This window comes from Chrysochloris asiatica, unplaced genomic scaffold, assembly GCF_000296735.1.
Source record: "Chrysochloris asiatica unplaced genomic scaffold, ChrAsi1.0 scaffold00096, whole genome shotgun sequence".
Taxonomy (NCBI): Eukaryota; Metazoa; Chordata; class Mammalia; order Afrosoricida; family Chrysochloridae; genus Chrysochloris; species Chrysochloris asiatica.
In genome coordinates this window covers 5,051,592-5,063,391 of record NW_006408614.1, presented here as the reverse complement: position 1 = coordinate 5,063,391, position 11,800 = coordinate 5,051,592, and the positions used below count along the sequence as shown (strand labels likewise).

At 45.1% G+C, this 11,800-nt stretch overlaps 1 protein-coding gene across 1 annotated transcript in view; it reads right to left on the bottom strand.

Moving 5' to 3' along the window:
* The window catches only part of SAG (S-antigen; retina and pineal gland (arrestin)), a 62,881-nt gene that overhangs the window by 44,617 nt on the left and 6,464 nt on the right, over positions 1-11,800 (bottom strand). The window contains exons 2-5 of the mRNA XM_006866806.1: positions 7,805-7,865; positions 5,731-5,775; positions 4,080-4,273; positions 270-329 (exon numbers count right to left, since the gene is read on the bottom strand). Of these exons, the coding sequence (XP_006866868.1) occupies positions 270-329; positions 4,080-4,273; positions 5,731-5,775; positions 7,805-7,865 (360 nt within the window). The remainder of the gene's footprint in view (positions 1-269; positions 330-4,079; positions 4,274-5,730; positions 5,776-7,804; positions 7,866-11,800) is intronic.

Genomic DNA, 11,800 nt, shown 5'->3' with positions numbered 1-11,800 from the left:
TATGTGCCTGAGTTTTTGTGTTTTTTTAAATGAGCTAACGTGAATAGAGAGAAATCTGTTAGCTGATGGTACATGGAGGGGAATGTAATCATTGTGATGAAGCAAGGTGTATGATTTGTTGAATGTAAAGCTGATGCTCTGCCCTATAAACTTACACTCAATCCACAATAAAAACTTGAAAAAAAAAGTCTATTGAAGGCAGGCAGGCAGGCAGACAAGCAGGAAGGATGGAAAGAGGGAGGAGTCATTGCATTCCATCTTGAACTAACCTTCCCAACATCTTGTGGAGCTGGTTGCAACATCACTGAGCAGGGCAAGTAGTCAGGAAACTGAGAAGAAACAAAACAATGATTCCTTTCACAAGGGCTGATTTCAGGTGTAATATACAATCGTCCTGGTGTGGCGCTGTGGGTTAATGAGTCAGACTGTAAAGCAGTTTGAACTGCAAGGTCGGTGGTTCAAGCTCACAAACTGTTCCTTGGAAACTCTATACAGGGTTGCTATGGGTCGAAATCAACTCGACAACACTTAATAACAACATACAATCATCAGTGGTTTAAACCCACCAGCTGCTCCTCAGAAACCCTATACAGGATTGCTATGAATCTGACTACCTTGATGCTACTTAAGAGCAATGGCTCTTTTCAGAGGATCCCTGGTGGCGAGTGATTAAGCATTCTGTTGCCAATTAATAGTCAACAGTTAGAACCCACCAGTTGCTCCACGGGAGAAAGATATGGCAGTCTGCTTCTGTAAAGATTTACAGCCTTGGGAACCTTATGAGACCGTTCCACTCTGTCTTGTAGGGTTGGATTTGAGGTCAGTGGGTTTACTTTGTTTTATGGTAACCCTCTGCACTGAAGGTGACAAATATTGCAAGTACCAGGGACTGCCAGGAACAAACAAATCTGTCTTGGAGGAAGTACAGCCAGAATGCTTCTTAGAAGCCAGGATGACAAGACTTCATCTCCCATATTTTGGAGATGGGATCAGGAGGGGCCACTTCCTGGAGAAGAACTTCGTGCTTGGCAAAGTAGAGCGTCAGAGAAAAAGAGGATGACCCTCAGTGAGCTGGATTACCACATGACTGGTAACAGTTGTGAGGACTGGGTGGTGTTTTGTTCTGTGGTACATAAGGTTGCTATGAGTTGGAACTGACTTCCTGGCACCTAACAACAGCATAGTGTTTATGAATTGGGCTGCAAACCTCAAGGTCAGCAGTTCGAAACTACCAGCTGTTTCGCGGGAGAAAGATGAGGCTTTCTGTTCCCGTAAAGATTTACAGCCTCGGAAACCCTGTACAGGGTCGCTATGAGTTGAAACCGACTCCACGGCACACAGAATAACAACAACAACCCTCTTCAGCGTGTATTCTGAACATTTTCCACATCATGAAATTGAGTTCAATCCTGACAGCAACCACAAGATCCATCACTTCTAGGCCTTCTAGAACACCACCTTCAATTTGACTAAGTCTTCTTTGTTGGTTACTTCTTGTTGTCTCCAAAAGTCTACACCCCCAATACCAGCTCATGGGGTAGTCCAGTTCCAACTCACAGGTACCCACGTACAACAGAGCCAACCACAGCCTCACCTGCACCATCCTCATAATCATTGCTGGGTTTGAACCCAGTGTTGCAGATACCACGTCAGTCTGACGCACTGAGGGTTTTCTTTTTTTGCCGACCCTCTACTTTACCAACCATGATGTCCTTCTCCAAGGACTGGTCCCTCCTGACATGTCCAAAGTACATGAAGACGGAAGTCTCCCCATCCTGGCTTCAAGGGAGCATTCTGGTTATACTTTTTCCTTACAGATTGGTTTGGTCTTCAGGCAGTCCATGGCATATTCAATAATCTTCACCAACTCCATAATTCAAATGCATCAATTAAATATTTTTACTTTTAGCCATTTTCAACAATACTGCTGCAAATATCTTTCTTCATATACTTTTGCACTCTTGTGTCCAGTTAATCCCATAGGATAAATTCCTCGAAATGGAATGGTCAGGTCAAAGTACATTCCTAAGGTTTTTGGTACATCTTGGCATACTGTCTCCAAAAGGCTACACCAGTTCACACCCCCAGTGCCAGCTCATGGAGTGGTCCAGGACCCGATAACTCTTTTTCTTTCTTTTTGAAGATTATTTTGATTTTTCCTTTCCGAAGACTAACACACTCTTTTGTTTAACTATGCAAGTTGCTTGTTGTTCAACTGGTGCTGACTCGTGGTGACCTTCATGTGTCACAGAAAGAAGCCAGCTGGTCCTGTGCTTTATATAGAGAATTCATTACTCTCCCGTATCCCTGTCAACCTTCACAAAGGTCCCTCTTTGGATTCTTTTTTGAGAATGGATTTCCAGGATCATAGACCTTTTGTTTGTCTTTGAATTGTGGTGTTGGAGGAGAATACTAAAAGTGCCATGGACTGCCAAAAGAACCAATAGATCTGTTTTGGAAGAAGTGCAGCCAGAGTGTTCCTTAGAGGCCAAGATGGCTAAACTTTGTCTCTCATACTTTGGACATATTGTCAAAAGGGAACAGTCGCTGGAGAAGGATGTCATGCTTGGTAAGGTGGAGGGTCAGAGAAAAAGAGGAAGCCCCCTAATGAGATGGATTGGCGAGGTGGCATCATTGATGATGTCAAGTGTGGCAGCGGTAGTGAGGTTGGCCCAGGATCGGACATTGTTTCGTTGTGCTGTGCATGGGGTCACTATGAGTCGGTTCCGACTCGATGGCACCTGACAACAACAACAACAACAACAACCACAACAACAAGACCTTTTGTTATTGCTGATGTTGCTAGTTCCCACTGAGTTGAGTCCAATTCCTCGTGACCTTGTGTGTGCAGAGTAGAACTGCTCCACAGTGTTCCTAGACTGTGTGACCTTGGGAAGCAGATCTCCACTCTTGTCCCCTGAAGCACCTGAAGTGGGTGGGTTCAAACTGCCTACCTTTCTATTATTACTTCAGTGCTTAACCATTTGCAGCACCTGAGAACTCCATAGAGTCTTGAGGAATGCAGGCACACCTTGTTTTACTGCCTTCACTTTACTATGGTTCACAGATGTTATCTTTTTCTAACATTAAAGGTTTTGGCTACCCTGCATCCAGCAAGTCTATGGACGCCATTTTTCCAACAGCATGTGTTCACTTCCCACATTGTGGTCATCCTCAAAACACTTCAAACATTTTCCTCATGCACACTTCATAGACCACCATATTGCTGTTGTTACGTACCATCAAGTCGGTTCTGGGTCATAGAGACCCTGTCTAGGGTTTCCGAGGAGCGGCTGGTGAGTTTGAACCACCAACCTTGCAGTTCAAATCAACCTTGCAGTCCAGTACTTACCCTATAGCACCCCCCACCACTCCAGAGCGCAGTATAGCGTCAATATAACTTTTTCATGCACGGGGAAACCAAAAAATGATCTGACTAGTTTTATGCCAATGTTTACTTTATTGTGGTGGTCTGGACTCGAACCTGCAATATCTCTGAGTCCTACCTGTATATAATTTAAAGACACCAACGTCCCGATTGAGAGGGGAGCAGTAGCTTTCCCCACATTGAGCTCATGTGTTGTGATGCAGAGTGTGTGAGTTCTGGTGCCAGGGGAGACTGGCCTTCAAGTGAGGTGAAGTCATTGATCCACCCTGACCCTCCAGGTACCAGCAGCTTGTTTCACCCCATCTCCCATGCCGAAGGGCACCCTGTCCTGTTCACAGCTCCTTGAGCAAACTGGGGGGCACGTCTGCCCGCTTTCTTTTTATAGTTGAGTAAGCAAAGGAATAACACATGTGCATATATAATTAGGTGGTCGGATAAAGGGAAATCTTTAAACTGTAGGTTGAAATGGTGCCTTCACAGGCACGAGGCTATTTTCAAGGACTTAAAAAAAGACAATAATAGGCCATGCAATCTAGAATTTCCTACAAGGGTGCAATTTCAAGGCCCACAAATGTGAAGGGGTGACCCCGTCCCCTGTCCTCTGTTCCCCTCCACATCCTAAGGGGCTGTGGGCCTGGGAAGAAGCACCAGAGAAAGAGAAGGGGGCTGGGAGAGAGAAAGGCACACCCACCATGAGCAGGAAGGGGTAGGTGTTGGCCCCCAGCTTCTTCAGCAGACTTTCCTGCAGCTTTGTGAGGGTGTGTATGACCCCCACAGGAGGATACACCTGGACGCGAGAGAAATACAGGTCCCTTCGAAAGGTGAGGCCAATCACATCGATGTCTTCCTGGCCGTAGCGGAAGGCGCAGGTCAGAGAAACATAAACTGGGAAGAAGACAAGAGAAGGTTGGTCCTTGAAACGTCAGACTCCCCTCCGTGTTCGTTGCCATGGGGCCCATTGCCACTTGATGGAGCGTGCAGAGATTATGTTCTGAAGGGGTGCGTCAGAGTGGGTGGGCACCACAGGAGTTGGCTAGAGAACATGGTACCCGCTCCTTGCTGTATGGTTTCCTTCACCCTCCCCTCCTTCCTCTTTAGTCTCCTAACTCGGGGATTTGGAGGAGACTTTGAAGCCCTGCTTGGGTTCTGGAAGTCAGGCTTTCTGGATGAAGTTAAGGTGAAGAGGAGAAACTGAGGGAATATCTTGCTTGGGAGCAAAGCAGATCCAGGTCAGAGCTGGAAGTGGGGCTAAGAGCAGAGTTAAATTGGGGCTGGACTACCTCGATAGTGCAGATGGTCAATGCACTTGACTGCCAACCCAAAGTGCGGTGGTTCTTGTCTATCCAGAGATGCGTTGAGAGACCTAGCTACCTAGTTCTGGAAAAAACCCAGCCACTGAACCTCTAGGGAGTGTAGTTCTACCCTGACACAGTGGGATTACCAGGAGTCAAAGTTGGCTCGAAGGCAACTGGTTTACTTTGGTTTAATCTCCATTGTTACTATTGGTTGAGGATTTCATGCCTATATCTAGCCCACACCCCTGAGCACAGAAGAAATGCAATCACTTGCTCACACTCTCCCCGATGCAGCAAAGAAGAAGGCACCCACAGCACCTGGTTTTGTTCTGCCCTCATCAGAAATGGCTGTGACATCCAAAAGTAGCTGACTTCTTAAGCAGGGGGTAGGAACGTCAGCGCTCAAATTAGCCTCGCCCCAGCACTCAAGATCAACAGGTACTACGCAGGGGCCCATGGAGGGTCAGAGCCACTTCTGCCCTCAGAGCTGGCGTCCCACACCTGACGTGAGCTCTTAGGGTTGCTAGTAGCAACCACTCAAGAAAAGCGTCATGGAGTCACCGTGATCATTTGAGTCTGCTCTCATTTCGTTTCCGTAACTTTTATTAGTAAAAATCGCTTTACCACACGCTTTGCAACTGTTAGCTGACTTCTAGTGGTTCGGAACCACTGCAGTAAGCAAAACACAACATTCTGGGTTTTACTTCCCTTGCCTCGCTCAAAGCAGGCTTCTTTGTCTCCTTTTAGGGTAAAACCCTTCTTTCTGGATCTGACACAAGAGTGTCAATTCCATGGGCAAGTCCATGATACAATTCCACTGCCCATGGTTGAGTTTTCACGTCTCAGTCGGAGGCATGGAACCGTGAGCGCTGGCGTGGACAGGACCATGTGGTGAAGCTTATCTGAGGGAGAGTGTGTGGGTGGACAGTCAACAAGGTGCCGGCTACCCTCCTTTCTTTCTGGACCAGGCACTCTGCTTTCATGCCTTGGTCCAGGGTCAGCTGTGAACCAGAGGTCACCACACAAGGACAAGGCGTTCTACCTCACCTCTCTTTCCCTTGATGAGTTCAGGATCAACCAACACGACTCCATCTAAACAGAGGAGGGAGAGAACCGTGAGAGGGCAGCAGATGAAAGCAGCCAGCTGTCTCTGGAGAAGACTATATATGTTTTTGATTGGACATATAATCCATGTATGCTACAGGAAAGTTAGAATGTCAAGTTAAGCTAAGAGAAACACAGAGTCACCCTAATTTCCACACCCAGAGAGAGCTACTATCAAGATATTGGTGCAGAATGTTTTTTGACTGCATCTAACAACATATACACTTAATTTTATAAATGTCTTATACCTTTCCAAAAGTGCTCAGTTAGCTGAGTAGAACTAGGTGTGGTTGGCACCTGAAATTTTGGAAATTCTAGTTTACCCAGAGGAGTCTTGGTGTAACACTGTAGGGTAAGAACTGAACTGCTAACCATAAGGTGTCAGCAGTTCAAACTCACCAGCTGCTCCTCGGAAATTCTATATAGGGTCGCTATGAGTCAGAACTGACTCGATGGCATATAACAACAACAAAATACATATATATACATACACACACATCATACATACATATATGTGTGTGTAGGGGGCCCTGGTAGCGTAGTGGGTTACAAGTTGGGCTGCTAACTGCAAGGTCAGCAGTTCAAATCTACCAGCCACTCTGTGGAGAAACATGAGGTTTTCTGCTCCTTTGAAGATTTACAGCCTTAGAAACGCTATACAGGGTTGCTATGAGCGACACACAACCACTAACCAGTATACATACATATGTAAGTTGTTGTTAAGTGCTGTTGAGTCAGTTCTGACTCATAGCGACCCTGTATAGGGTTTTTGAGGAGCGCCTGGTGAGTTTGAACCACCAACTTTGTGGTTCAAACCAATCTTTCGGTTCAATGTGTATCCTACAGTGCCACACCAGGACTCCATATGTAAGTAGACATATGTACACATATGTATGTAGAACTATATGTTTGCATACATGGACGCTTCAAAAAGTTTGTGGAAAAATTAGATGAAAAGATAGTCAAATTTTCCACAAACTTTTTAAAACTACCTTGTATACACATGTTGTTGTTGTCAAGTGCTGTCAAGTCGGTTCCGATCCATAGCTACGCTGCATAGGGTCTCCTAGGAGCAGCTGGTGAGCTTGAATCTCCGACCTTGCGGTTCAAACCAGCTTTGCAGTCCAGCACATTAACCCACAGAGGCTTCAAAAAGTTTGTGGAAAAATCCATAATCTTTTCATTCCATTTTCCCACAAGTTCCCTTTAAAGCATGTGCATTGTACCCTAACAATGGCAGATGAATTAAACAATTTATGTTACATTTGTGCAAGGGAGTAACGTGTGAACCCAAGCTTCCATTTCTCTGGGATCACTGTCCAGGTGGGTGATTACTGGGTTGCACGGTAGTTCCATGCTTAGTTTTTAATGAACTTGCCAAACTGTTTTCTGAAACGACTGGACCAGTTTCCATCCCCACCAGCAATGTATGAGTGACCCAGGTTCTCTGCCCCATCACCAGCCATCCTGGTATGTGTGCCATGACATCTCATTGTAGCTTTCTTTGCATTTTCCTGATGTCTAATTTGTGTGGTGTAGGATAAAGCACTAGACTGCAAGGTTGGTTTGAACCACAAGCTCGGCAGTTCAAGCTCACCAGCCAATCCTTGGAAACCCTGCACAGACAGGGTCATTATGATTGGGAACCAACTTGGCGGCACTTAACAACAACAATGATGTTGAACATCTGTGTGTGTTGAACTGACATCTGTAAATCTGCTTCAATGAAATATCTTTTTGTCTGTTGCTCATTTTTTAATTAGATTGTAGGTTTATTTTACTGCTGAGTTTTGACAGTTTTTTATATACCTCAATACTAATCCCTTGTTTCTTTTATCTTCTTTAAAATTATTTCAGATCAGTCAGCAGCATCTCACTGATGTTTTGATCTGTGTATCTTTGATTACATTATTAGCGAGACCAATTTTTTAAAATACAAAACCAGCATACATTTTGCCTGATGCATTAAAACAATCACAACAACAAGCAGCCTCGTTTCACTCCGAATGTAACTTACCCACAGGTTCTATTTCACTGACGTGGTCTATATAGTCTCTCTTCCCCAGGTAGATAGTCACCTGTTGGGAGAACAGGTGTGGATGCCTGATGATCCAAGAATGCTTCAATTAAATTGTGCATGTTAAAAATCAGCAACACATCGGGAATGGAAGGATTCTTCATGTCAAGAAACAAACTCCTTTCCTCAGTGCACTAGGTTGATATGGAAGGATGATTGAAATGTTGGTTACCAAATATGGGGGCGGGGTGTGCTATAAAGGCATAAAGTGCTGGCTTACAAGCTTTCATGAGTGTGCTTAGTTTCAGAATGAAGGGGGCAATGTAGAATCCCCACTGAATTATTTTCCTCTTCTCCAGATGGGTTTGGTGAAAGGGGATGGTGGAGAATGGGGATAAGAGGTTATGATTCAATTGTGAGTAACTGTTATCAGGATTAATTGCGATTGTCACAACTGTAAATGTTGAAGATGTATAACTAAAAGGGGGGAGTAGTTAATCTTTCATTTCAGGAACAGATGATCCTGGGACCGTCAAGAAGGAAGAGCATGAGTGGATCATGAGACCCTACCTAGGAAAGCAGCGACAGCAGAGACAATGGCAGAGGCAGTGGCAGGAAGAGACAGAGCAGCTGAAGACTCTGGGCCCATGGACTGAGGAAGGCTGTGAGCCTGCGGACAGGAGGCTGGCTTGCAGAATATGACCACAGGACATTTACATGAATATATATATATACATTTTTTTTTTTGATTGTGTACATCAACATATTTTTGCTTTGTTCATTTGTGAAATATAAGATGTAAAAGGAAAGCCACAGGGAAGAAGGGTCACTGTTGTTGCAGGAAGGGGATTGTAATCATTGAGATGAAACAAAGAGTATAATTTGTTGAATGTAAAGCTGATGATCTTGTCTGTAAACCTTCACTCAATTCACAACAAAAAGTAAAAAAATAGAAGAAGAAGAAGAATGAGAGAGAAAGAAAAGAAGAGGAATCAGCAGCAATATGTAGTCCCCTATAGACTTCATTTCTCCTATTGTCAGAATCGTGTCCATGATACTTGTGTAGTGGTAGCGTAGTGATTATGAATTGGGCTGTGAACCACAAGGTCAGCAGTTCGAAACTACCAGCTGTTCTGTGGGAGAAAGATGAGGCTTTCTGCTCCCGTAGAGATTTACAGCCTCGGAAACCCTGTACAGGGTCGCTATAAGTCGGAACCTGTACACAGCCACGGCACACAGCCACCACCACCACCACATTTTGTGTAGATGGGCATTTAGGTTGTTTCCACCTTTTTGCTATTGTGAATATTACTACAATAAGTGTTGGTGTCAATGCCTTAAAAACAACAACAACAAAAAAGATTGGTACTTGTTTTATGCTCAGGGAAAGTTCTGGTAGAGAGGGATAGGAAGAAGCTGCAGCCCAGAGAGAGTGAGCAACCTGAGGAGGTGATATAGACCACAAGGCTCAGGTGGAGGTAGAGTGGAAAATTTTGGGTGGGGGACTAAGGGCACCTTGACCACTTCAGATGGAAGGGAAGGTGTGCCTGGTTATATGAATTGTGTTCCCTAAAATGCTATGCTCAAGCCTTAGCCCCCGAAAACCTTTGGAAATGAACTTAGTTGGAAACAGCATCTTGGCAGATGGCATTGGCAAGCATGAGGTGATTCTGGAGTTGGGTCGACCCAGATCTAATAGGATGGGTGTCTTTATAAGGAAAGAGAGCCAGATACACAGAGGGAAAGACAGCCTTGAGAAGATGGAGGCCGAGATTTGAGGGATGATCCTGTAAACTAGGGAGTGCCTACAGCCACCAGAAGTCACAAGCTGGAAGCCAGAATCCTCTGCTGGAGCCTTCAGCAAGAGTGTGGTGACACCCTGCTGACACCTTGCAGTCGAACTCTTAGGCTCCAGAACTGTGAGAACACACGTGTGTTGTTTAAGCTACCCAGTTTGTGGTACTTTTCTGTGGGAGCCTAAGAAAATGATTACAGCAGGGAAATGAACAGGGACAGGTAGAGAAGTGGCACCAACCTATGTTAGGCTGGGTCACTTCTCCTGTTCCTACCAAGGAACAGCCACCAATTGAGCACAGGGCCCATAGTCTTCTGTGTGGTGGCACCAAGAAGAGCTCTATCCAATGGTGACTCCTGATTGGTCTGCCCCAATATCATCATCCAGTGCCCTTGGCTCAAGAGTGGTTTAGGATGGCATGTGACCCAGTGTGGGCCAATGAGATAGGAAAGAAAGTTGGCTGAGGGGCTCCTAAGAAAACATCCCGAAGGCAGCAACTAATGTCTTTTCCTTGATCAGGATGTTGTCAAGTGAGCATGGAGCTGGGACCACCATCTTGCCCCCAGCCTGAAGCTGAAGACAATACCCAAAGAGGACCATCAAGGGACTCATAGAAATGGACCCAGAACTCTGACACTCCAGGCTGGGAACAGAAGGGAGGCAGCAGGTGGGATGACCGAAGCAGAGAGAGTACCCGTTGTGACAATAAAGGGAGACATTGATGATGACTTCCTTTTTCCTCCCTGGCTACCAATAGACAAGGAGCCCTGGGGTGGCAATGCAGGATAATGTGCTGGACCGCAAGGTCAGTGGTTCAAACTCACGAGCTACTCCTTGGAAATTCTATACAGGGTCATTATGAGTCGGAACCAACTCGATGGCTTCAACAACAATAACAACAACAACAACCTATATACAAAGGAGCACTGTGGTTCTGTAGGATAAGCATTGGACTGCAAATCACAAGGTCGGCAGTTTCAGTCCATCAGCTGCTCAGCAGTAGAAAGATGAGGCTTTCTACTCCCACAGTGATTTACAGCCTCACCAACCCTATACGGGGCTGTTATGAGTTGGAACTCACTCAACAGCACTTAGGAACAGCAACAATCTACATACAAAAACAAAGTCTAAAGTGCTTAATTCAAAGGATGTCTATGTAACTGTGAGGGGACAAAGGTGAGGGTGTGGGTAGAGGAGAAACAAGGGGGACCGGTGACTGAGAAGACCCCAAGTTGGAAAAGAGTTAGGTTTGGAGAATGAAATGTTGAGGGCACTCAACTTGTCACCTCATAGAATGAGAAAACGTGATGAAAATGGAGTTGGGGTTCAGCTATGGGAGGGGAGGGCAGAAAGAGAGTGTTTGTGGGGCACAACAGAATCGGGGTTCCTTTAGGGCCCCATATAAGCTAGAACCATCTAAATATGCACTGGACAATATGACGGCCACTAGCCACATGTGGCTACACTGGACGCTTGAAATGTGGCTAGTCCAAATTGAGATACAGACCATAGTTCAAAGACATAGTAAGGAAACCAAAGTAAAACAAGTCATCATCAATCATTTCTGTAGTTTTTACAAGTTGGAATCATAATTATCTAGACATATTGGGTTACCACCACTCGTCTGTCAGTTTGTCGTACTGCGGTGGCTTGTGAGTTGCTATGCCACTGGTATTTTAAATACCAGCAGGGTCACCCATGGTGGACAGGTTTTAGATGAGCTTCCAGACAAAGACAGACTAGGAAGAAAGAATGATGAGCTACTTCCAAATCGCTAGTCGCTGAAAACCTTATGAATAGCAGAGACACACCGTCAGATATAGTATCGGAAAATGAGCCTCTCAGGTTGGAAGGCACTCAAAATGTGACTGGGGAAGAGCTGCCTCCTCAAAGTAGAGTTGACCGTGATGACGCGAATGGAGTAAAGCCCGAGGGAGTAAAGCCTGCAGGACCTTCATTTGCTCATGGGCCACAACTCAAAATGAAGAGAAACAGCTGTAAACAGCCATTAATAATCAGAACATGGAATGTACGAAGTATGAATCTAGGAAAATTAGAAATTGTCCAAAATGAAACAGAACACATAAACATAGAAATCTTAGGCATTAGTGAGCTGAAATGGACTGATATTGGCTATTTTGAATCTGACAACCACATGGTTTACTATGCCAGGAATGACAGATTGAAGAGGAATCATGTTG